This window comes from Eurosta solidaginis, chromosome 3 (genome assembly GCF_040869045.1).
Source record: "Eurosta solidaginis isolate ZX-2024a chromosome 3, ASM4086904v1, whole genome shotgun sequence".
In the NCBI taxonomy this organism is placed as follows: Eukaryota; Metazoa; Arthropoda; class Insecta; order Diptera; family Tephritidae; genus Eurosta; species Eurosta solidaginis.
In genome coordinates, this window is record NC_090321.1 from 164,126,269 (window position 1) to 164,154,082 (window position 27,814).

The 27,814-nt window shown below is 36.4% G+C and overlaps 1 protein-coding gene across 10 annotated transcripts in view; it reads right to left on the minus strand.

Moving 5' to 3' along the window:
* The window catches only part of Ih (hyperpolarization activated cyclic nucleotide gated potassium channel Ih), a 205,384-nt gene that overhangs the window by 61,662 nt on the left and 115,908 nt on the right, over nucleotides 1-27,814 (minus strand). For 3 of the 10 annotated variants that reach the window (XM_067773685.1, XM_067773684.1, XM_067773690.1), the window contains 4 exons: nucleotides 11,214-11,385; nucleotides 10,574-10,812; nucleotides 10,337-10,500; nucleotides 7,281-7,615 (listed from right to left, as the gene is read on the minus strand). In XM_067773685.1, coding sequence (XP_067629786.1) covers nucleotides 7,281-7,615; nucleotides 10,337-10,500; nucleotides 10,574-10,812; nucleotides 11,214-11,385 — 910 coding nt within the window. The remainder of the gene's footprint in view (nucleotides 1-7,280; nucleotides 7,616-10,336; nucleotides 10,501-10,573; nucleotides 10,813-11,213; nucleotides 11,386-27,814) is intronic. The other 7 variants (XM_067773693.1, XM_067773689.1, XM_067773692.1 and 4 more) reach the window with 4 other exon arrangements.

Here is a 27,814-nt window from a genome sequence, read left to right on the forward strand (position 1 = left end):
TTTGTTAAAATATTGTTACGAGGGTAGATGTGAAAACGTCCGTAAAATTTTTGAGCCTAACTTTAAAGATAGGAAAACTTGTATCACAAATTATTCACCAAAGATAGCGATTTATTATCGAAAATTTATCGATATGCTATCATTAAGTTATCGATTTGTTATTGAAAAATTATTAATTTGTTATAGGAGGTTTTCGCTTGTTTAACGAAGTGCTACCTATATCTTATCGAAAAATTGTGGATTTTTTATCAAAAAGTTATACGGGCCTGTTCTGGATTTCGATTCCGACCAATTTATTCGGAATCGAAATGGATTGGTGTTCTGAATATCGATTCCGACCAGACTTGGTCGATTTGAAAAGTTTTGCCTCTGAGCAGTCGGAATCGAAAGTAATTAGCCTATTAAGAACAGACAATTACATTATTTTTCCCACAAATAAGTTTTATTAAATTGTTCATTTTATTTGGAAGATTTATAACAACTTTTTGCTGGACTATTTGTTTTCCAAGCTAACAAAGCGATTCTGGTCGAAAGAAAACCGACGTGTTCTTAATTTTTATGCACAATTGCACGTCTTCTCTCCTCCGTATTTCCGAAAACAATTGGTGCTGTCATTTTGTTCAAATTTTTGCACAATTTTAATTTAACTAAAACCCTGTTGTGGTTTAACTTCAACCAGTTGAAAAAGTCTAAATAACTTAAAAATATTAGTTTTCTATACGTACATCTGAATGTTTACACATCGAAATTCACGAGTAATTGGTACTCACGCTTTTATTTTGGTTCCAAACCTCCAAAGGCGGCTTGAGGTGGTGGATAAAGGCCAGATACCCACGGTACCAAAAGTTAAAGTATGGATACCATGCGTGATAAAGTCGGAGGACACGCTGCGACTTCTGGAGGGTTGGAAGGTACTTACTGTATCTCGGCCTACAGAGTAGATTCAGGCATCTTCAAAATAAACAAGCAGGCGGAGGATATATTGTTCAGCAGCTTGGAAAAAGACTCGGGAAAAGAAGTCCCGAGGATAATAATCCTAACACTTGGACGTGGAGAAGTGGACGAAGTCGAAAAGGACCTCAAAAGCCTAAGAGAAAAAGGACAGGTGGAGGACGCCGACGTCAAACAGCCAAATGGTGCTGCGAGTCGCACAGGGGATCACCCGGCACAGCATTTACGATCTGGGAAAGGAAGTCCCCAGGATATCAATCGTAATTTGCAAGAAGTGCGAGAGGCTGAAGAGGGCCTCGAAAGCTCTAAACCAAAAAGACAAGAGGCGGACGAAGATGTCACGACTAAGGTGCTGTAGGGGGACAAACAGACCAATGGTTCTGCTAGTCTTACAGATAAATCTCCAACACAGTAATGTGGCGTCGAGCGAACTCCTCCTAACCCTTGAGGAGGGTTAGTTTGACGTGGCGCTGATCCAGAAGCCGTGGCTCTCATCGGGAGGATAGGTTTCTGGACTCTGCGCGCGCGAATTTGGCGTTTACTATGCGAAAACGGGAAGAAGGGTGCGAGCTGCAGTCATGGTAAGGAAACAGGTGCATTCATATATCCTGTCAAATTACACTACTGAGGCCGTTGAGCAGAACAATAAGCAGACATTTATCCTAGCCCATACTGCCGAGGTTCTACCGACATACAAGGGTCCAACATCTAGCAATATTCTTGATATTACATTGAACCCTGAACGTGATATATAAAGGTATGATTGGATGGTCCTTGCTAGACCATTCTCCGACCATGCATATATCATCTTCAGTATATCCCTAAAGAGGGTAGATAAGGAAGGAACCTTTAGAAACCCTAGGCCAACGAACTCCACGAAATTCGACGTAGAGACAAAACTGGGACAACCCAAAGAGGTTGCCATTGTGGAGGAACTGGAGGAGTCCAATGAATTCGTAACAAGGACGCTTATGACTGCGTATATCAGAGCTTGCCATCTAACAATATTAAGAGGAAAAGCAAATACGCCATGGTAGAGCAATACACTGAGTCTTCTAAGAAGACAGATAAAGGAAATGTTTAAGTTAGTAAATACCGCGGAAAGCGAAGCGTTCGGGACGAGTACAGGGATCTATTGATGGTAAGGAGAATCTCATGGAAGATTTTCTGTGTGGACAAAGAGTGATCCAGCGAAACAGCACGGTTTAAAAAAGTCCTAGCAAGGAAACATAGTCCAGGGAATAATAAAAGAAGATAACCTTAGGGTGCTTTTCGATCGGGAGATGATTCAGAAGAGACAGCAGACAGCACTCACAATTCGATCGCGGGGTGGGTAGTGCCGGGCTTGGTGACCGATACCAAGATCGAATGGGCGGTGAGGATGTTTTCTAAGTTTGAATCGCCGGGCGCATACCGTATATTCCCGGCCATGCTACCAGTTTCAAGTAGAGCGGTCGTGGAATGGCTTAAAATAACATTCTTCTCAAACCTTTGAGTCCGGAAATAAACAGATCACTGTAGCGTTTTTCGAGCGGAAGTATTAGCCGTAACCAAAGCATTAGAAACACTGGAAGGGAATAGCTTAAACTGCAGCCCTGTTAACTTTTATATTGTCAGCCAAGGGGGAATTAAGGCAATAATCTTGCATAGCACAGCATCGGAAAGTATGTTAGAGTTTAAGCAATCCCTGGAAAGAATGGGGACGGGGAAAGGCATACATCTATATTGGGGCTCAGGGCATATGGGAATAGATGGGGATGAAAAAGCAGATGAACTAGCTAAATAGGGCGCATCCCCAGAAGCTTGCTCACGTCCCAATTAGACTAGCCCAGATTAAGAGAAGGCGTGAAGTGCACATGATCAACCAAGTGGGGAACGGCGTGCATCCAAGCGCGGGGTTGTAAAGTGTCGCAAGTTATGTGTAGGTCTTAGTATCTAAGCTAACAAAGTTGCTTCTATCATTAAAAAGACAGGACTGTAGACTCATGATGATATATTGGCACTGCCTTCTGGCGTCACATGCCTTTAAATTAGGCTTGGTCAGTGATAGTAGGAAGTGCGGGTTGGGGGAGGAAACGATCGAGCACGTTTTGTGCTTGTGCCCTGCGCTTGCCAGGCTAAGACTCCAGCTATTACGAGTGACACAGCCTAGAAGCAGCAAGGGCCATAAGTCCTAGAAAGCTTCTAATATTTACCAAGAGAACGGAATTATTTTATAACATAGGTTTTGGTTTTTGATAGGGGTTTTCAGTTTGGTCGTTAAACAAACTTCTGGTAACACTACGGACTCATTCAGTCTATATGAGGTCCTCATGGACCGCCCAGTTCAACCTAACCTAACCTACGTTTAAGTTGATATTTGATGCGATTGCCATTGTAAATTCGGTGAAAACAAAAAAATGGTGAATGAATGAATGTAGTAGGTTATTTGATTTGGCCTTGCTAAATTGTAAAAAAAAAACGCGTGGTTTGATCAAAATCTGATAGTCGAAGGACCGCTATTAACATTTTATTGCGCACTTGTACTGATTCGTTGTTTTCGGAGAATTTCAGTACTACCCTCGTTATCAGTTTGATTTGTTGAATGATTTGATCAACTGGTAAGCTCGTCCTGATATTATATACAATGAAACTTAAAACAAAATTGTAAAATGTTTTTTCTTCTTTAAACTTCCGCGTGGTTTTTGAAACGTATGAGGCGGGAACTATGTATGCAGGTATCTTTGCTGTTTTTATAGCACCTACTAACTCTTTCAGAAGCAAAATAGCTGGTCAATTATCATTTCTGACATTGTAACTCATGTGAAAAATACAAAGATGGGTTTATAAAGGCAGCATAAGATTTAGAACCCTTTCAAAATTTTCCCTACAAATGTGTCTGTGTGCACTTATACATGGATTGTATATTGCTAAATTTTGGTCGACCATTTTAAGAATAATTTTTCATTAAAGAAAATAAATCATCCTGAAGAGAATACGGAAATAAAAAATATACGTACTATAAATATTTATAGAAAACGAAAGAAAATAGTATTGAAGAATTCATATTTTTTTTAGCATAAGTATGTATTAATATTTGTTTTAAACAAAATATTGAGAGTTTGATGAAAAAGCAAGAAATCGTTACTGCCACGCCTCGTTTAGGTTAAATATTATTAATTATTTTTTATAAGAATATATATTATATCTGTAGATGTACATAAATATTTAAAGCAACCTATTTAAAAAATAATAAATATGTATGTATGCATATGCTTGAATACCGTAATGATATACTTCGAAATAATTTTATAACTTAGATATTTGTATGACAGTATTACTGTTACAATTGTCAGCACTAACGATTACTAGAAGTTAATTTATTCTAGAACTAAGCAGATTAAAACAGATGCGGTAGTACCAAAACGGAAACCGTTAATGCAAAACCTGATACAAACCGGAACGGCTTATAACGCAAATAATGGTATGGGGTTTATAAAACAGAAGCATATCTCAAATGAAAATGTCACTTATACCGCCATTTCTCTTCTACTTGATGTGGTAATCCATATTGGTCGTACTTTTTAGTAAAGAACTTCCCTGTAGGGAAAATCTCTAGTTCAAAACTGGTGCGCTTTTAGTGCGTTCGGAACCGCTACTTGTTCCCCTTCTATCTCTCTTACATGCTTTCCACTGGGGAATTTAACATACCGATGTCCTAGGCGGTGAAAACTTTACAAGTAAAAAAGTCTTCTTCGGGTGAAACCTGAAACTTATGGCATTAATTGTTCTTTGGAAAGGGTAACAAAAAAAGGGCGGGTCAAGCCCATTTTTACAGTTTGTTAAAGTTTTGATCTTGGCTCAACCATAACACTACTGAGGTAGAATATCAGTGAAATCTAATTAAAAATAATAAAATAAATGTAAGGCACGATAACCTCCGAAGAGATTTAAGACCCAGCTTCTTTTCCAATTCACGTCATGCTCCTTTTAATTTTTCCTACAAATTTACTTCTTTTATGCCGATCCCGAACGGCATCTGTAAGGCAGATGAGTTTTCACTGAGAGCTTTTCTTGGCAGAAATACACTCAGAGTGCTTGCCAAACACTGCCGAGGGCCGACCCCGCTTAGAAAAATTTTCCTCTAATTGAAAAAAACTTCTTTCTAAAATTTTGATGTTGCTTTTCGCGGGGCGTAAACCCAGGATCTTCGGTGTGGATGGCGGAGCACGCTACGATCACATCACGGCGGCCGTAGACTTTGCAAACTTTGTTAAGGTTAGACCTTTAGGAAAAGTGGACATGGTCCTGAACCGATTTTGACTAGCTTCACTCAGTCTATATAATTTGGCATGTCTTTGCCAAATTTCAATGTAATATCTTTATCGGCTTTTGATTTACGGCTTGTGGAACCTCCGAATTTTCCTCTTCTAAATGTGGGTGGTGCCACGCCCATATTCCAATTTTTTTGGGAATTTATGTTTTTGGTCGAAAAACAAATCAACACTTCAAGTTTCATTAGCTTAGCGGTATTCGTTTTTGAATTATCTGATTTTTTCTATTTTTCTAAATTTTCAAGATCGAAAAAGTGGGCGTGAAATCGGACGGTAATTCGCTCATTTTCAATAACAGGTCCAGATAAACCGAATTTAGTGAAGATATCTCAATATTTGCTCAAGTTATCGTGTAAACTGACGGATTGAGGGACAGACGGACGGACGGAAGGATATGGCTTAGTAAAATTTTATTTCGATTTATATCTATCTCGATTCCTTTATACCGGTACAACCAACTGTTATCCAATCAAAGTTGTAATACAACAGTTTTGTGCAACAGTTACATAAAATGGACTGGAAGAAAACGAATCAGTATTTCGGGTACTGTTGCGTAAATAATTTATGGCCGATAATGGGAAATAAAATCCAAAATTACTAAACTGTTGGTTGATAGTTGCGTGTTGGATACATGACCATTCCCTGCAGAAAAATGGGAGACAGTCACGCAAAATGGCAGTTTCGCACTACAGGTTTAAAGACAACCTCAAAGCCACACCTGTAGCAACAGTGTATAAGTTTGGGCTCTATGTAAGTTAAATCAATGCAAATGCGGTGATTATTTCAGAACCGCCTACGACATTACAAAACCAAAAGTGTCTGTTGAAAGCACTGCGAGAGGACAGAATTCGAACTAGTACCGCCATTGATCTGCGCTAGTTCGTAAATAGTACGATTCGCTATAGCGTTGCTGTTGTTGTAGCAGTGCTTTGCTCTATCCAATAGGAGCGACCATTCACTAATTGTACCTCTAATGGGGGTCCAAGGAAAAAGTTTCAATTGGGTTGTAACATAAAGATGAGGGTGTTAGAGGCGTTGGTTCCACATTACAATTGAAAAGATGATTTGTGTTATGTGGGAACGCATTACAAGCGGGACATACATTGGGTATGTCCGGGTTGATTCTGGATAAGTAAGAGTTTAGCCTATTTCAGTATCCAGATCGAAGTTGAGCTGTGTTGACGTGCGTCTTCCTGGGAAAGTTGCTTTCCTCAACTGCGAATTAGGGGTATCTGTTTTAAGGGACAGGGTTCACCAAGCAATCTCTGACACAGAGCTCCGATGCCTTTTTATGGATGTTTTTGAGGGCTTTGACATGCTCCTCTCTTTCAAACAGCTGGGTTGTAAAATGCCTGATTTCTGCATAGTGCTTACGAATATGACTTCTTAAGTTCCTGGAAGGCGGAGCCTCTTCAATCAAATATCAGTAGTTGATCACGCTCTGGTAATAACGCATCTGCAAAGGATTGGGATAGAAATGGGCGAGTAAGTTACGATTAAGCATGGAAAAAGACATAACTGAAACAAATTGTTTCAGTTTCTTACTGTTTTATACTGTTACGAAAAAAAATTTTCTTGAGTTTTTGATGAACATGGAGTTCCACCAACTCCTTCACATCAGTTGTCACTTATCTGGAAATCTCAATAATAACTAAACTCTTATTGCTTTTTTCCTAAGAAAAAACGAAAATTTATCAAATTTATGGTGCCCTCGAGCTACAATTGAGGCGTGGCACAATGGGATGAAAGTAGCTTGGCGCGTATTCTAAAAAGCTATGCGACTAGCCATGACTGTTTTTAAACTTCACATATAATAAATATTTGATTTGACTTATATCTGTTTTTATTGTTTAAAAATCTAATATGAACTCTAAAATACGTAAAAATCCAATTTAAACTAAAAGTGGTTGTCAAAAAAGTTAGCAACTCTAACAATTTATAATTTTTAAAATTAGCCATATATATACTATATATAAGATAAATCATCTATTATCCCAATTAAATTTTTATACTTACATATACCTCCTCCCACTGCGAGACATAGCGCACAAGTCTCGAAAGTCGCAATAATCGAACTAAAGACAGAAGTTTAGCCAGACGTAGAATACGTAATGCACGCCCCGCATGAAGTATTTGAAAGGAATCGGAGAAATCCTGTAAATTTAATATTTCGTTAAAACTTCCTTTCATTAAACATAAAGTATTTTCCTTTACTTGATTGAAAATCAGAAAAATGTAGTCAAGTGGGATCGAAGAAATTAAATCCAGAAAAAACCATGTTTTTAAATAATGCTTAGCTATAAGTTTAGGATCCAGTATAACCTGTTCGGCATTATCTTGCTGCATTATACCTGTGATAAAATATAATTGATATATAATAATATTGTCTGTAACTCTTAACCTTTAGCTCTAACATATATTGAAGAGAATATATAGAGATAAAACCTTCAGAAAAATTATAGATGTTAGTATTCATTAAAAATACTTAACAAAAGTAGCGATGCAAGTACCCAGCCTCACTAAAAAAATACCTATAGTCATACCAAAAAGCATTTCCCTTGAAAATATCTTTGTTCCACCTAGCTCGAAATCACTAAAGAGCATATATGTTATGCTACCTTAGCTTCCTAATCCAGCGTATTGGTTAAGGCTTTCCTTCCAAATTTGTTAGTTACGTTTCCATTAGTTTCACAGAACTAGGATTCGATCCAATGTACCAATATGAGAGTCGTTGTTAAATGTAAGTGCCTCCAACCACTTGACTAACATGCCTGTGTTGAAGTTTGTGGGTAAGTGCGAGTGTCGATCGGATTAGAATCGACTATTTGTTGGTTCCATCATTTCCATTTAATTTTGTTACTAGGCAAGTTAATCGCCAAATCTTGGGACGTTATCTTAACACATATCTTAACACATTTTGATTTTTTTTTAATATTTCGATGGATATGACATAATTTTGATCCATTATTACACTCGCAACAGGGGGGTTAATCTTAGTGGTCTTCTATATTTCAGTAGTGGCTAGAGGCAGTTGCATTTAACTACGGCCACCTCGTCAGTAAGAGCAGATGTAGGGAGTGCGAGCTGCAGGAAGAAACGGTTGAGCACGTTCTGTGTTTAAGTCCTGCGGTCACGAGGTCAAGGCTCCAACTACCAGAGGCAGCACAGTTGCCACATCTCGATACAGCAATTCAGCTAGGCCCTAGCAAACTCGTGTTTGCTAAGAAATTGTGTTATCCTATAACCAACCAACCTGGTACCAAATTGCAGTTTTTGGTTTGGTCGTCTAAGCAATTCTTGTAACACTATGGGTACATTCCGTCTAGGTTAGGTCTTTATTCATGGGCCAGTTCAAACTTAACTAAGGTAGGCAATATTTGGAGTATTATAAATATGGTATATGACACTGAACAAAAATATGTGTAGGAATAGGAATGAGTTTCGTAGATACTTCGAATTTGGAACTTTTGTCCACAATATTCATTCGGCCGACTGTGCGTCTGCAAATTTTTGACATATTACACTGTGTGACAACAAAAATACCTTCGAAATCATACAATTTCTAGTCGATCTAAGAATGACTGCAGACAACATTATCGCCGGCCACCCCCAAATCGTGAGCTAATGAGTATTCACTTTCTTATACATATATGATAAAAACTGACTCAGTTATTAAAATTTTAATGAAAACAAAATTTTAATAAAATATAAAACTATACTACGCTATAATAGTAAATAGCGGAAGTACTGCTAATAAAAGCAATGCTATTAACACAGTGTTACTAAGCATTCGATAGCGCGCGCCTATTAATATTCCACACAATTAGGATTAAAAAGCATAAAGAATTAGTATTTACCTAAATGGTGAATAAAGGAATAGCAACAAAAAAGAAAATACTTAGAGACCAATTGTAAAGCGAGCAGCGGGGCATTCGTACGGCTGAGTGGTTAAAGGCATCTGCTTTTACACTAATATAAAGTACGAATGTTGGAGATTTCAAGTTCGATACCCAGCTCCCGAAAAGCTAGCTGATGAAGAGGTGAAATTCAGAAACATGTTCTAGTAACCATCGCCGTTTGTAAACTTTACAATTTTTCTCTAACATCAATAACAAAACCATTGTATGAAGCAATATGAGTATGCCTCGCTAATTAAATACAGATATTAAAATGTAAAACTATATCAAAACGACTTAAAAATGTTTACTTGAAAATCTAGAATCACCCCTTGCAGACTAATATGGATGTAACTATGTAGTTCTCAACCGATTTTAAACACTTTTACATTTTTGGATAGACAAAACTTGATTTTTTTTTAAATGGCACACACACTTTTAGAATATATGTGAACATATGTGTTTATTCACCCAACAAACCATCTTAATAACAAAATTGGTTTTTTGGGTGAATTCATACACATAGCCAACAAAGTCATAGGCTGACAAGAGTCCAAAGTTATGAAAACCCAGTTAGCTCACGATTTTGGGGGTTCCAGAGAAAATTGTGTATGCAGTCATTCTAAGATCTTAGAGGTACTTGCACTTTTGTCTTTTTTGTAACTCTGTGTTATTGAACTTCATGCATTAAATTTTTTGCTATAAAATTTTAATAGTTATACATATACCAATAACAGGTTCCCTGTCCCATATAACAATATCCGTGAAGTGCTTCACGTCCAACGATTTTTTTTAAGATTCGTAATTGCATTGGAACAAATATTGAAGGTAAAAGCTTTTTAAAGGTAATAGTCAAAAAACAAACACAAAAACAACAAAAAAAATTTGACGAATTTTTAGGAAGTATTTGAAAATCACCTAATTTTTTTAAGTTTTTTGTAAGTTTACAAAGTCTATACAGCCACGTCCCATACGAAAAGCAGAAATAATATATAAGGTTGCTCATATATGATACACGAGCGTAACGGACACGGTACAAAATTGCTAACCTGAACATGGGACAGGGAACCTGATAATTATAAACTGTCTATAACTCATACAATTTATCAACATGTGATAGCACCTTGTGATTAGATTATCATTACATTACATTTATAGTATGGCTCTATTAATTACCTGTTCTAAAATTGACTACGATATCTATTAAAAAAATTGTATCACTTAGGCAGTTGAAGGCAATCCATCTTGTGCTCAGATCATCATTAAAGAATGATATTGCAACTGGCAGGATTATAAGATTTGCTACTAATAATAAAAGCATACAAAGGTCCCAATAAAATCTGAAATGTGATATATCAAAATAGTTTAAAACATCTTGGTGAAAGTGAATTCATATTTAATTGAGAAACAAACCTGAATGAGCTGCAAGGATGAATTACCCAATGACCGGAAGTTTTCTGTCGAATTCTTTCTTTGACTAGCGCTTTCCGGCTGCCGAATAATTTCATAGCCAACCGATTGTCTGTCGGTTGAAACCATGATTGCAATTGACTTTTTAGGAAATTAGCAGATACTTTTTCCGAAACAACGGGGATGGAAGGCATTGGCTCCTCTTTGGGAGTCCCATATAACGACACGTCATCAAAGTGAACCTAATTGTTAAAATAAACAAAAATAAAAATTAAATAATAACTAGAAACCATATATTTATTGATTTTTGTAGATTTTTGAAACTAAGTGATGCAATACTTTATTAAAAATACACTATTTTGCAAATTGTTAAGTAATAATAATTGTAATAAGTAATTTATTATATAGATTTATTCAAATTAAAAAAGTAATTTAATGTTACTTTTATGAAAACTTATTTTTGCGTGAAATGAATGGGCCCTAAATTAGCCGCATTTCTTTTGACACTTAAATGTTCTATGGGAAGTTAAACAACATTTTTAGATTTTTCGTATAAACATTTAAGAAGTCTATCTACATTAATATACATACATACATATGTATGTGTCAAAAGAAACAGGGCTATTATTAACGTTAAATAAACCTTTATTCTTGCCATTTCGTTTCCTTGGTCGCATATTAGTAAAGCCTCATCATCGAATGCTGTTACTAGAGAATCGGTGCAAGTATTTTCGAAAGATATACGCAGATCGTTCTCATTCAAAACGGAGCAATATGAGCAGCGTACAGATTCCTCACTGTCTCCATGAATTAATCTGAAATAAACACATTGAGCCAATGAAATACAAAAAATTGAGAATTGACAATGTGTTATGTGGTGTAATTATGCCAATTAAGACAATTTGTAGACCTTGCAGACGTGTGATGTACTTTTACGAGTAAAGCAAAGGGGCTTTCAATAAGATCGGATTGATTTGGAAATATTACTTATCGGTATTATGGGTTGAAGTTTACATAACATAATACCTACAATAAAACTGTTGATTACCATAAAAATAGCTAACGACATAACTATTATATATACTTGCGATATTTTCACTTGAAATAAATTTATGGTGGATCGGGATAATTGTAATGATTGTGCTAATATACATGCAGCCAATAGTATCAAGTAAATTATTTCGTGGGCTTGGAAGTTACGGTGTTCCCAAACTTAGTTTTAATCTTATCTTTTGCAACAGTCATTTAAGCTGTGCTTTAAGAGGTGCTTTAGCATTCGTAAAATGATGGTGAAAAGAGTTTGGAATTCCTTACTAGAGCTGCAAAAGAAACTATCGATGGCACTAACCATAGCTTATTATTATTATTTTTTTTTTTTTAGACTATCAAAGACCATAGATAGTTTTTTTCAAAACTATCAGAAGATATCGATGGGTTTGTGTACTATTGATATTTTTATACACACAAAAGTGCAGTGTTAACACTTTTCAGAGTGATATCAAAACTAATTCTGCAGTCAACGCTGTTGTTCGTTGTATTGATTTGCCTTTCGATGACACTATCGATATCGTTTAAAAGTTATCTGACTTTACTCAGATGTTAGTCATAAAGAGACAAAGGTCCCATCTTCTGGTTATATCATATATACATAGATACTGTGAAAATCTTCAAGCTAATGCAATCTTGTATATATTGCAAATTACCTTGTGAACTAATTTATAAATAAGCCAAGACAACCACTTGAGACCCTGGTACTTTAGAAACGTCAAATTGAAAACAAGAAGTTAGCAATTCAACACATTTTGGTAATAAAATCGAATCTATCGACATATTGAGGAGCTCTCGATAAGGCTACATAATGCTCAGTCCCCATTCGAGCCCCCTTTATATTCATTATTGTACAGTATTGCTGTTGCAATGTTTTCAGTTATAAATCCATACTTTGTAAATATATGTACACGAATGTCTTCATCATACACGAGGTGTGGCAATTAAAAAAAAAAAAATAAATGCAAGACGCAATTACCTCCGAAGAGATTTTAGGCCGAGCTTCTCTTCCAATTTGCGCTGTGCTCTTCGTTAATTTTTACTACAAATTGGCGGGACGTGACCTATATGTTTGACGCCGACTTGGAACGGCATCTGCAAGGCAGATGAGTTTTCACTGAGAAGCTTTTCATGGCAGAAAAACACTCGGAGCGCTTGCGAAATCACTGCCGAGGGGCGACCCCGACCACAAAAGCTGGTTTTCTAATTGAAGAAACTTTTTTTAATTTTCGATATTGCTTTGATCGGGAGTTGAACCCACGATCTTCAGTGTGGGAGGCGCAGCGCGCTACCACCATACCACGGTGTGGCAATTAAGTTCCGGTAATTTGTCAATAAAAAATAAGAAAAGGAAGTTTTAGGAAAAATTTTACAGTCGACTTTCACAATAGTCTTCCTCGATTCCAACGATTCTCCCATGATTGGAAGCTTCCTTGGTAGTCCTCCGAAGTTTGCTCATTTAGCACCACGCTTATAGCTTCCTGTCAGCCGTCATGCTGAGTACCCTTGAGTGCGACAAAAAAATCGTTGGAATACTCTTTTTTGTCAAAAACTCTTTTACAACGAACGAGGAATGGGCCGGTGTATTGTCGTGATGCAAGATCCCGCCATTTCAAAACGCCAACATACAATTTTCCAGTCGTTGTATGGCCAGCGAGAACGTATTCACGATGAATTATATCTACTCCAACTTTGAACTTCAGCTAAAAGTAAGATCCTCCCTCTGAGACAGATGATGACGAATAAAAAAATATTCTTAGTTTTTAAATCATAAGCAAATTCCCGGAACTTCATTGCCACACCTCGTACATACTTATGTGTGTATGTATCTTATATGAACATATGTTTTTATCGAATACTTATGTACTTAGTAATCAGACTTTCTTTGGTTTAGTTACATATTTAAAGAAACAGCTTTTACAAAGACGGGAAAACTTGAAGAAAAAAAAAATCAGTAAATCGCACCAAGTATTTATTTTATGTTTTTTGAAATTCGTGAACGGGTATACTTTGGCCGAAAGTGCCACTTTAGCATATATCTACTATACAAATTAAGAGGGCTCTTTGTACCTTCTTCCTCAATTTAACAAGTAAGAACGGGACCTTTCATGGATGGATCTAAGCAAAAATCGTATCCCATTCGTATTATCCGAATATTCGGCTTTTTAAGGTATTTAATATATAGAAGACCTTTTCTATAAATAAATAAAAATAAATGTAAGGCGCGATAACCTCCGAAGAGATCTAAGGCCGAGCTTCTCTTCCAATTTCCGTCATGCTCTTCTTGATTTTCCCTACAAATTGGCCGGACGGGACCTACATGTTTATGCCTACTCCGAACGGCATCTGCAATGCAGATGAGTTTTCACTGAGAGCATTTCATGGCAGAAATAGACCCGGAGTGCTTGCCAAACACTGCCGAGGGGCGACCCCGCTTAGAAAAATTGTCTTCTAATTGAAAATCCTTATTTCTAAAATTTTGATGTTGCTTTTCCCGGGGTGCGAACCCAGGGCATACGGTGTGATAGGCGAAGCACGCTACCATCACACCACGGTGGCCGCTATAAATAAATAGTAGATCGGTAATTCTTACGCAATGTTTCATGTTTCATGTTGTCGACATGAGATAGATATGAAAATTATATGTGCTATATATGCGACCGATCTTGATGGTTTTTCGCAGACAACAATATGTGACATATGCGAAAGCATAGTCTTTTAGCTGATAAATTGTAGAAGATATGACAGAAGACCTCTTTCTGAAAAATCGCTTGTATGGGTGATATATGCTACTGTGGTCCGAACCGGTCGGTTCCGACAAATGCCTAATTAAACACAAAAATATAATCGCTCACAAAATTTCCTCAAGATACTTCAAAAATTGATGGACTAAACTAGTTCAAACCGACAGACAGGTGGATAGACGGGTATGGCTAAATTAACTCAGCTCGTATTGTTTGGCCTGTCTCATCTTCCTTAACCCTTCTGCTATGTTAGGAAAAAATTACACGTTTGATGTTTTGGGTCAATTTGACCCACCCATGAAAGTTCACCGTTACTACAATTTTTTTAGTAATACTTCATACAGTTTCATGGGAATGTATTTATTATTTCTTAAAGAAAACATTGTAAATAAATAAATAAAAGATAAATATATGTATACAAAGATGTTTTAGCGGCAGTTTTTGCACACTAAGCTGCTATTTTCCTTGCAAACAAATTTTTGGCACCTGGTGCATACCGTTGAATATTTATTTGATTTTTTTGTGTGATGGCAGAAGAAACAACGTTGACGTTTTTTAGCAGATTCATGCGTGGGAGCAACACGCCGCTTCCGTGGATTTATAATTTTCTTGCATATTTTTGACGATATTCTTCGCGGAAATTCCATGTGACATTCTCTCTCTACGGACGATATGTGGCTCGATCATTTGCTTTGCAATTTCTTCTAGAAAAAGTCTGCATTTATAAAGTTTTAGAGTTCCAAGATGGGTTTAATTCTGTCCAAATAACATATGCATTTTATGCCGATATATCTATCATATTTAAAACAACGCAACTGGCCCACGTTTGGTCTGACGTTTGCACGTATAATCAGCTACTAGCTCATCAAGTGCATCCACACCAGCTTTAGTTTTATTGTAGTGTAATATTATTTCAGGTTTTTTTTTTTTATTTTCATAACTTACAAGTGATGAATGGTGGAGCGAACTCAATGCAACTACAAAATTATATTTTTTGGGGACGTACAACACAATAGTAACATTTTCCGTGAATAGAATTTGTCTATGAAAACGTTATTTTTTTTTAACGTCGAAAATTGCTTTCGGCAGAAAAGCTTTGTTCTTTCTCACAGTTCCCACCAAAGTAATATTTTGGCGAAGTAAATTCATTGCTAGGGGAAAAACAACACGTTCACCTAAAGAAAGGAAAGATAAGATGGTATAATTTATATGTGCATATCACAAGACCTTTTATATAAATATAATTTAGGTTCATGATAGGCATTACCTTGGTTCCTTTCTGGTTCTGTATTTCTTGTTCGTCCTAAATAAACTTCCATGTTCCAGGCATACTTGCATCACATAGAGCCCATAATTTTAAGCCGTATTTCGAGGGATTTGATGGAATGTATTGTCTGAAGCCGCACCGACCACGAAAAGGCACTAACTGCTCATCGATTGTTACATTTTCGTGTAGATGATAAAATGTTTTTAGCTGGCGATTCCATTGATCCCAAACATATCTTAATGGATCTAGCTTATCTCGTTGTCTTCTTTCTTCCCTATCTTGAGTCGAGTCGAAACGAAGGCACCGTGATATGTTCATGAATCTTTCCAGACTCATTGTTGCCCGGAAAATTGGTCTGCCATTGTTTTCATCCCACAAATAATGTAGGCTTTCCCCGCGTGATTTGAACACTCCAGCCAATATTTGTAATCCTAGGTATGCTTCCAATTCTGACAAATCTATGAGTCTCCAATTGTCTCCAAAAAGTTTCAATCCTTTGGCATTGCTCATTTCTATAATTGTGTTTTTTATACTCGAAGGAATAAATATATCAAACGATGATTTGATGTCTGTAACCATAGAAATAGCACGTTTCGATGGCCCAGGCGAATGAGATAAAATCTGATTACCAGGGATTCTTCCTTTTGAAATTAAAGGTGGTTGATCATGCCAGAGAACAATTTTATCCTTTGATAAATTAGTTCCTAGGTTGACTTCTTCTGTCGCATTACAATCTTCAAGCACAATATCTTCTTCGCTGTCGCTGGAAGAAATGTTTGAATCCTCAGCTTTTTCTTCTGGTATGGGTACAAAATCTTCATCATCATCACTGTCGTCAAAACAGTCCTCCTCATCAGCATTTATAATTTGGTGTATTTCTTCAGTACTTAGTATCTTTTCATGAAAAGCGAATTTTCATAAAAAAAAATCACAGCAACAAATGAAAAGAATGTGACTTACCTTCTTTCTCTCAGACATTATGTAAAATCTTCCTACAACTATTTTTTATAAAAAATTTAGAAGCTTCTCTCTGTATGAAAACAAAATTGTAACTGAGTGATGTGGAAATTGCTCTTTTCATATGTGCCTAAAACGGGGATTCCCAGTTTTTGTAATACTTATGAAGTTATCGATAATCGATAGAAATAGGGCTGGCCATGGTGAAATAATATAATTTCAACTTGATGTTGGTCAAAATGGTCTAATAAATAATGTTCATTAATTTTTGATCGAAATATCCAATGAGGTATGGCAAAAGTAAACTAAAGCACTAGGTGGGTCAATTTGACCCACCAACGCAATAAGTGGGACAAAAAAATATTTTGAACTTTCTGGTAATAATAAAAACTATATATTTTTCAATTAGCATGTTAACCTGTTCTACTTGATGCAGTAAACAAGTGCAAAAAGAATCAGCACGATTCTATAAGATAAACCTAGGAATTTTGTTAGATTTTAGTTAAAATTGGGTCAAATTGACCCAAACATAGCAGAAGGGTTAAGAACTTACAATTTTGAGATTCGTGCCAATATTAAGTTTGACCATTTCATTTTAACGAAAGCTATAAAAAGGGCCAAGGTCGGGCATATATTTCATGCACTTACATATATCCCATACAACCAATTATTAAGATCTGTAAGTGCGTTTTCGAAATTTCTTCAGCTTGTAGCTAGAACTTGCACTAGATGATCTCGTAGCAAAAAATCGTCAATATCAGTAGCGTATGTAATATATATTACATACAAACGTAGTTCAGGTAACAAGAACAATGAACGTTTGTTTGAGTATTACGTATTACCAATCAACTAATTATTTCATATTTTTCGAAAATGTTGCTTATATTCCCATATCATTTATCTCTTATACAGCCGATTGGTCAGATATTACGAATTTTTGAAATTTCATCATATTATTGTTTAGCTTCTTTCATGAAAGGTTTGAGCTCTTCGGCACATCCGAAGACAGTTTCGTCCTTATTTGTTCGGTAATAGTCTAGTTGAGGGGTCGACTGCTAATACGCTACCAAAAATATCGAGTGAGGTGTCAAAAGACGCGTATTAATCTCGAGAACAATAATCCGAAGGCAAAGGAAAAGAAAAATTGTATCTCTGTCCGGAGATATTTGCAGTTGAAGTTGGCGATTTCCATGTGGTTTTTGTTGTGTTCATACCCACAAAAAAAATTGTGTATCACCGTGGCAGTAGCCACGGTTATACCACACACCCGGACTTGGCATGGCGTAGCCCAGGGTAATTTTTTATAAGCGCGGCCGAAGGCCGCCAACGCAGAAAGGTGTTCTGCGCAAAAATACTATGGATCCGACCCCCGGTTTCGGACGTACCCGTGGGTCTTTTTTCGGGTTTTCGTTAATATCTTTTGAACGCGTTAAAATTTTTATTTTCCGCCATCGGATTATTAATACTGATGTCAAGACGCGTCGTTTGACACCTCTCTCGATATTTTTGGTAGCGTATTAGCAGTCGACCCCTCAACTAGACTATTACCATTTGTTCTTCCCGCTTTTGTTGTTTTTTTGTGGTTTTTGTTAATTTTTTACCTTATTATTAATTGCGTTTCTATGGGCGTTGGTTTTGAAGTGAGTAATTTAACTACAAACCTTCCGACCGAACAATAAGAGACTTCCGGAACTTCCGGACTGGTAGCTACTACTTTCATACAAATTCGTATTGAAAAATATTGATTGAGTACTTAATAACATTCAGGCAATTCACAAGGTTTATTATTATCTTATGTGGTCGTCTTCAAAAGTCATTAAATCGAATTATGAAACCGCTAATCTTTTTACTAATGTTTACCAGTTTTTCGTTACATTTAAGAAGGGGTCTTACAATGGTGTCACTTTGAACTGGTGAAGCAATTGAAAAGTAGAGTCCTCTAATTTTCAACATATGCTGTTTTTCTTTCAATAGAAAAGAAGATATACAGCTAAATTCTAAACAAAAATTCCTTGCGAGTTTTTTTCCTTCTCCGATTCCTCGTATTCTAAATAAAAAATCCTTGTGAGTTTTTTCATTTCTCCCTTTCCTCTTATTCTGAACAATGTTCGAAAAAGGGAAAACCGGTTAATGGACAAAAGTAGATATTATGAATGGAATTGAAAGGGAGATTCCTCCGTCATTTTTTAAGGAGTTTCTTCACATCTTGAATTAAATAGAATGCATCAAAATAATTTAAGTTTACTGTTTCTTATACGAAAAAACACTAATTTGTACAAATTCGTGCTAAAATACATTAACATTCTACCACAAAACTTTTTGTTACAGTCCAAAAGTGTATACATAAATAAGCAGCAGAAGAGTTCTTAGCAAATTTGATGCAGTCATCCAGAAATTGCGCACGGATTTTTATACCCAGCTGTACTTGTATACACTTTGAATGGATAACGGTTGGTTGTACAGGTATACAGAAATCGAGATAGATATAGACTTCCATATATCAAGGTCATCAGCACCGAAAAAAAATTTGATTGAGCCATGTCCATCCGCCCGTCTGCCCGTTAACACGGTAACTTGAGTAAATATTGAGACATCTTCACCAACACGAGCTTATCTGGATCCAGAATAGATTGGTATTGAAAATGAGCGAAATCGGATAATAACCACGCCCATTTTTTTATATATATAGCATTTTGGAAAACACAAAAAACTTGATTACATATTTAGTAAATAATACACCTAGAATGGTGAAATTTGACGAGTGGACTGATATTGAGACTCTTGATAAAAATTTGAAAAAAATGTTTTAAAATGGGCGTAGCACAGCACACTTGTGATAAAATCAATTTTACAAATATTATTAATCATAAATCAAAAATCGTTAAATATATGTTTACTATAAGGAATGCTTTGAAGAAAAACTAACGAAATCGGTTAAGGACCAGGCCCACTTTTATATAAAAGATTTTTTAAAGGGTCGTGGACGAATAAAATAAGCTATATCTTTGCAAAGAAGAGCTTTATATCAATGGTATTTCATTTCCCAAGTGGATTTATAACATTAATTACGAAAAACTTCAAATTTAAAAATATGGGCGTGGCACCGCCCCTTCTATGACTAAGCAATTTTCTATGTTTCGGGAACCATAAATCGAAGAAATATTGAGTTCAGAATAGAACCATATGTATATGTATTATTGCGCAGCCTTATAACACTATTAAGCACATAAAACAAACAACGGCATTTCATGTGTACAGCTGGGTATGTAATGTTCGGTTTCACCCGAACTTAGACTTCCTTACTTATCTAAGAAGGCTTTCATCGATTTTGGCATATGACGAAAGAGGAATTCAATTCGGGTTGGCCGCCAGAATATTGTTTCGCAACAATAACTATACTTTTCAATTTGTTGAACAAAAAAATTTCAATCCGCAAATCAGCTGACTTCAAAATTCCTATTCCCAAATTCTTGTTCTCCCTAGGAGAAATAATTGGGTAATTTTTCTGCGGGATTAAAAAAAATCCGCTAGAAAAAAATTTCAAAGGAATATTTGGAATTGGCTGATAGACTTATTTTTATGTGATTTTTTTATTTATGCAAAAAAAAGTTAAGACTTTGATTCCTGAAGATTGATTTTCGAAGAGCTGTCTGTACCTATTATTTTTTTTTTAAGTAAAAGTATTTATAAAAAAGCTGAGAATACTTTAAAAAAGCAGCATCTGCGTTTTTGATTGGGAAACACGTTTTAATTTCACTTTATTTACTAAAAAAGTGTTGTCATATTCTAGACAACCACATTTTTGTGGAAAATATGTGTAGTTAGATACTGCAAAAGTGTGAATTTAAAACCACTATAACTTTATGTCTATTTGAAATTTTAAAAATATTTTTGCATGAATAAATTTGCATTTTCCAGACGAGTTCGCTCATGTAAATAACTCATTTTCGAAAAAACATGTAGATACCCACATCCTTCATTAGGAACGGCATATTTGCAGCAGAGAAAAGGACAATGCTCTTGAGTTGAAAGAGACAGGTGGAGAAATATTTGATTTCCTTGGTACTCCCAGCAGGCGTTAGTCACCACGAAGTAAAGATGACTGGAATGACGTGAGGTATGTGGCTAAAATTGCCTAGGCAGTTAAGTACAATGTAATTATAATGACGGTATATATTCTACCTAAAATAGGGCTAGCCGAAAACCGCGTTTAACTTTAGGAACCACCTGTTGTTGAGCTATGCTTGAGAGAGCTCTCTCTTAAATGTGACGAAGGCAAAAGTCTTATTCCCCGCTATATTGGCGAAAGCTGATCAAACTAGACCAATTCGATTCCTTGTTAGGCGTACGAGTTTTGATATTTTACTATATCGATCGGCACTTCATACTCCATACTTTTATGGCTATTATCTTAATTTATGCAGAAAAGGCATACAAGTTCAGAATCAATGTTGCCAATGATCAGTCCTGTGTCGGATTTACATAGAAGGCTTTGCCCAGTGCTCCACCTTGACGGCTGAGTTAAATGTATAGTTAAGCTGCGTTCTTCTTTCACAAAGTTTGTGAAACGTAAAACGAAGTTAAAAGCTGGGGGCTCTTCTGTCAATGCTGAGTCTCTTGGCAAAGCTTTCTATGTTAATTCGGACTTCTTGCAAAAGGTAATTTACATATCTTTCAAATATTTTGAGTCTTCATTTCAAAACCATTATTGATCAGCACATCTGTCTTGTCAGTTAATATCGATACTTGGAGTATCGAGTCTTTTTTATTCGATACTATCGGGTATACCCGATCCTTGTGGAGTGATACTTGATATGAGTACCGTTTAGATACTTTGCATTTGATATTGTGTCCCTATTCGTTGTATATTAGAGTGTCCATACCATCGATATTTGACAAGGAAGAAATTATGTTCTGTGGTAGTCCACATAATACGAACAAATATTAATTTTTCCCTCAGCACTTTGCTTACAATTCAGGTATGTGGTCGCCCTGAACTACTTTTAGTTTTTTTAATATGATGTATAGCTTGATACCGATCGATCTACCTACTTGCATAGAAAGTATGCCAAAGTGCTAATCTATCCGAAGTAAAATATTGCAGTGGAACAGAACTACTTAGTTTCGCGCTCACATTTACTCAAGGTTTTTTTTTAATTAAATTCAATTTGTTTATAATTAGGCTCAAGGTTAATCAATCTTAGTTTTGGCATATTCTTTATTAAATACCTTTATTTATTTATTTAAGTACTTACATACATATGCGCATTTTACATTAGCTTCTTAATTATGTAATGGAACTATTTGTAAAAAGTACATTTGCACTTAGAACAGGCCCTTGAATTTATATTTACTACCCGTGATAGATTATAAATTGACCTAATCAACATAAATATAACAAAAACAAGCAATTGTTTACTCAATACAAGTGTATTATACCAAGGCCCGATGGGAGGGGGGATGGGGGGATTCCCCCCGGGCCCGGGGTTTCTCAGGGGGCCCGCGATTTAGAGGTACTAAGACATTTTTTTTAATTCTCTTGTTGTTCCATGTGCAAATTTTAAGCCGAATTTCAAAAGCAACGAATATTGATAATGATTTTTTGCCTGGGCCTGAGGATACAATAAAAACATCAAACAAAAATGTGTTGGGGGGCCGCGATTTAGAGGTACAAAGCATTTTTTTCTAATTCAGGACAGTCTTTAGTTGTTCCGTGTGCAAATGTTAAGCCGCATTTCAAAAGCAACGAATATTGATAATGATTTTTTGCCTGGGTCTGAGCAGATAAGAAAAGCATCTAACAAAAATGTATGTTTACATGAATCCGAAATCGTAATGTTTCGTGGTGACACTGATGAAGGTTCATCTTCAAAAAGTCCTCCAACAATACCACCAACTCTGTATCTAAGTCTAGATTATTTAAACGACTTCGACATCGGTATCGTGAATAATAGTTTATTGCAGTCGTCAACGAAATAATTCGTCCAGGTCATCAAAAGTGTCCTGTTATTTTTCCACGTGTCGTCATGACGAGTTATTTCCTACCTCGTTGTTTAACATAATCTTGCCAAATGGAGAGAAAGTGGAGCGTGACTGGTTAGTATGGAGTGCCAGTAGCAATGCTTTTTATTGCCTAACATGTCGTCTGTTAAGCACCAATACTTTAAATCGACCTAAAATGTGTTGCCCTGGCGGATATTCACACGAAAATACCCAAGATCACATTAAATGTTATATTCAATGGCGATCTTTACAAAATCTATTCAAAAGGAGCCTACAATTGATACACTTATCAATTAACAGCTAATCACTGAAACTCAAAAGTGGAAAGACATTTTATATAGAATTTTGGACACTATTTTATTTTTAGGTGAAAGAGTTCTAGCTTTCAAGGCGAAGGTATATATCTTGGTGCACGAAACGATGGACATTTTTGGGGCATCTAAGATCTCATAAGCCATTATAATCCCACACTTAGAGATCAATTGGAGAAAGTTAGGATTTTACAACAGCAGCAGAAACGTTTACAAATTTACTATCTTTCCCCAGACATTCAGAACGAGTTTATAGAAATTTGTGCAAAGCACATGAGGGAAGCTATATTAGATCAAGGCAAGAAAGCCAAGTATTTTGCTATTATCTATCGTTGATACTATGTCTGATGCTAGCCACGTTGACTACGTTCATTTTGCGCTAACTCCATTTCAATTTGAAAGCAACAAATTTTACAATTCAAGAACGGTTTTTGGCTTTCGTGAATTGTAACCAAAAAAACTGGTCAAAAAATCGCTGATCTAATTTGCCATACCTGATTGAAGATTGTCGTGCACAAGGGTACGATAACGGCGCCAATATGAAAGGAGCTTACAACGGAGCACTACGTCACATTCTCGACAAAAACTCGAATGCTGATTACTCGGCTTGTGCAACCCACAGCCTCAATTTATGTGGTGTTGATGCTGCAGAATGTTGTACGGCTGCAATTACTTTCTTTGAAGTTGTACAAAAATGTTTTACTATTTTCAGCAGCACTCCACAAAGATGGGACATCCTCAAAAAAACTGTACCGAGCTCTCTTCATAGTCTTTCAGCCAAAAGCCAAATTTGACTGCGCAAGCATACGGCGATGTTACCGGCATTCTCAAGTACATCAACAAGTTCGAATGTATCTTGCTGTCCTCAATTTGGTTCAAAATACTGACTACCATTAATGAAAGTAACGTGGGTCCTCCAAGCTAAAGACGCTACCATAGATGTTGAGGTCCGACATCTAGATGCACTATTAGCTGGCTTGAAGTTGATCAGGAACCAAAGGGAAACAATTTTAAACGAATGCAAAATAGTTGCCATTCAATTGAACATCTCGCCAAAGTTTCCGGGAATTCGAAAGAGAAAACCCAAAAGACGTTCTGAAGATAATTTAAATGAGATGATTACGGATGATTCAGAGTGTGATTTTAAAACCAATACATTCCTGGTGATCGTTGATTCGGTAATCACTGGCATTACTGAACGATTTGCAGCTATGAGAAATTTGAGCGAGGCGTTTTCCTTTTTGTGGCAATTTTAAGATATGGATGAAACTACGGTTCGGACGAGCGCAGCAAAATTTGTCGAAAAATACAAGTCGGGCATTTCTCAAAGCTTATAAGGCGAAATAATTCATTTGAAACACATTTACGAAGCAAATTTTGACAAAGGTCTGTCACCATTGGAATTGCGAAATGCCATCTACATATGTTCAAAATCTGTATACGATTTTCCTCAACATTTGTGTTGCTTTACGTATCTTTTGCACTATACCTGTCACTGTAGCTAGTGCAGAACGTTCCTTCAGCGTCATTTAAAGAATCAAAAATTTTCATAGATCGTGTTCATCTCAAGAGCGAGTTTCCGGACTTGCCACGCTTTGTGTTGAATTCGTTTTGGCAAGACAGTTAAATTTTGGTATTATTATAAAAATTTTGCAGCGAAAAAAGCAAGTAAAGACACTCTTTGATATCCGAACTTTCTATATTGAATAACTAAATTTATAATCATCATCAAATTTTTCAGAAATGTATTAAAATGTTACCAAATAACTAGAAAAGATTATTTGAAACAATATGTGGCTGTTAAAAAAGAATTTTATTTCTACGTCAGCTCTTAGTCCAAAAATCATTAATTCATGTGGTAAAATTTTGTTTTTTGATGTCATCCATCAATAATGGTTCATGAATGAGACGTAATTAATTCAAGTTAATCAAATGTATTGGTGGATTTTTTATAGGGGGCCCGTAAATTGTTTAGTCCCGGGCCCGGATTTTCTCTCTACGGCCCTGATTATACCCTCTGCGAAATGTAGATAATTATAAACTGGCTTACACTTATTTTCATTGGCGAAAATTATTAACTAACCAATTCCAGTGGAAGAATCGTTAGCTTATACCATTTAGCATATAAAAACGGAGGAAGTGATATAGGGACAACGGTCATACCTCAATTGACCGTATGCCCACTTCAAATAGCCACAAAGTCAATTGAAATTATGGCCATATGAAATGGTCACTAAAAAAATTCGAATGGTTTTCTGTCATGAAAAGCTTTTAAGTGAAAACTCGTCTGCCTCGCAGATGCCGTTCGGAGTCGGGGTAAAACATGTAGGCTCCGTCCCGCCAGATTGTAGGAGAAATTAAAAGAATCACGATGCAAATTGGAAAGGAAGCTCGGCCTAAATCTCTTCGAAGGCATATCGCACCTTGAATTAAATTTTTTTTCTATATTTTTGTTGAGCTTTATTTCAAGTTTTCAGATACGCCGCTCCTTTTTGTATATTTTGGTCCCATTCTAGTGAAAAATGGAATAAAAAACGTCCCTAATGAGAATTTAAAGAAACTTGGAATAAGAAATCGCTAAATTTTTTACTCAAATATACAGTGCAAAGTCGGATTAAAAGCCGTGCCGGTGAGGGTTCCTTCGAATTCAATCATTCATTAATTGGGGCTTCGTAACAAGTCACGCCAGCTATCCCTATTTCGCGATAATGACGCCAATCGGGAGCACCAATGGAGGTCAAGTCTTCCCTTTCTCTACTTTCCAACTGCGGTTTCGACTGAAATAATTTATTGGCCATCTCCGTCCATTCGCATAACATGGCCTATTCGCTGTACCATCTTCATATCTGCGTAAAGCTTATACAGCTCACCATTACACCTCCTTCGATACTCGCCGTTGGCATCGTGGGCAGGACCATAAATCTTCCGGAGATCTTTTCTCTCGACACTCCAAGCACCATCCCATCTTCTCTCGACACCGTCCATGGATCCGAGCAATACATAAGTGCTGGTGTGATGAGCAACTTGTAGAACGTGATTTTGTTAATCGAAAGTTAATCTCCATTTGATTCCTATGCTGATATTGTTTTTCGGTTAATGCTTCCGATGTTTCCGAATAGCCGAAGTCCTTCACAGATTCGAACTTTCATCTGCCAACAGTGACGTGGCAGATAAGGCGAGAATGCGCCGATTCATTCTTAGATGACCGCAAGTACCTCATCTTATCTTCATTTACCGCAACACCAACTTTTTTGCGTCTCTATATAATCCAGAGAAGGCAGAACCCACGACTTTTATTAAGTCCAATAATACCAATATCATCAGCATACGCCAGTAATTGTTCGTTCTTATAATAGATCGTACCATCACGGTTTAGTTCTTCTGCTAGGATTATGTTAAAGAAATCTCCCGAAAGGGAGTTGCCTTGTATGAAGACTCATTTGGTTTCGAATGGCTCGGAGAGATCTTTCTCAATTCTTGGAATAGTGAAATACGGTTAAACATTTTCTTCGAAATTTGGATCGAAATGCCGAACTTGCCCTGAACGTGTAAAAAGGATGTTTTGCCCCTACCTCTAGAGTTTGAGGGTGTATTCGAAATTTTGATGATAAGGCTTTTGAATAGTCCACTATACCTACGAAATTGAGAAAGTCTCGCCAAAAATGTATTCAATTCATTGTTTTTATCATACGGCGCCATGGCGAACTGAAAAGGTCGTAACTGAAAAAGTTAATACAAGGATGTACCACAGACATTCTCTTAAAATTGTCTTAGGGAAATGATTGATAAAGTTCGGTTAAAATTTATGTAACTGGAAAAATTAATCACAAAAATATATACATTTAATTTAACTTAGTTCAACTGCTTTTCAAAAATCGTAAAGGGCTTAGGGGGGAGAACTACTATATTAAAGAAAAGATATGAAACTATTTTACGGCTTATCAATCTAAGTCCTCTGCGAGCTGAGAGAAGGGGTAAATTGAATAAAATTGATGAAATAAATTTCTGTCAACAAATTCCGTTATGTATAAATATGTATATATGCAACACGCAATAACCTCCGAAGAGATTTTAGGCCGAGCTTCTCTCCAATTTGCATCGAGCTTCTTGTTAATTTCCTCTACAAGTTGGCGGAACGGGACTTACATGTTTGACGCCGACTTCGAACGACATCTGCGAGGCAGATGGGCTTTCACTGAGAAGCTTTTCATGGCAGAAAAACACTCGGAGCGCTTGCCAAATCACAGCCGAGGGGCGACCCCACTTGGAACAACTCTCTTCTAATTGGAAAAACTTCTTTCTGAAATTTTGACATTGCTTTGCCCAGGGCGTGAACCCAGCATCTTCGGTGTGTTATGTGGAGCACGCTACTAGCACACCACGGCGGTCTCCTTGCTAACAGACATTTTAGGTGACGACCTTTCTGTGTATTAGAATCGGTCGATATAGCTGATTGCAACGTGGTTATAATTATTGTTATTTTAAAAATTACAATCCAAAATCCCATCAGGAACACGTACTGCTAACAAGGTTTGCTTAAAAATTGATTGTACATACATCACTAAATTTAAATCACCAATCAAATGGAATAAAGAAATTGCAACAACGGGTTGACTACAAATAAAAACTAGTTACTGAAATAAAAATAACTTTTTAATTTATTTTCAAACTGTAGTATCGGTTTTTTGTGAATATACTTGTTATTAGAATATGCATATTTGTAATCAAACAAAAGGATGTCGCAGATGGAGTTACCAGAGTTCCGATTTAAATTTCCAACAGGCATGCTTAACCAACGAACCGAAATCATTTCGTTACGATAATTTACGTTAATAAACGAAACAAAGTCATTTCGTTTCGTTTATTAACGTTAAGAACGTCAAATTAGCGAAATGATTTTGCTTCGTTTTCTGCC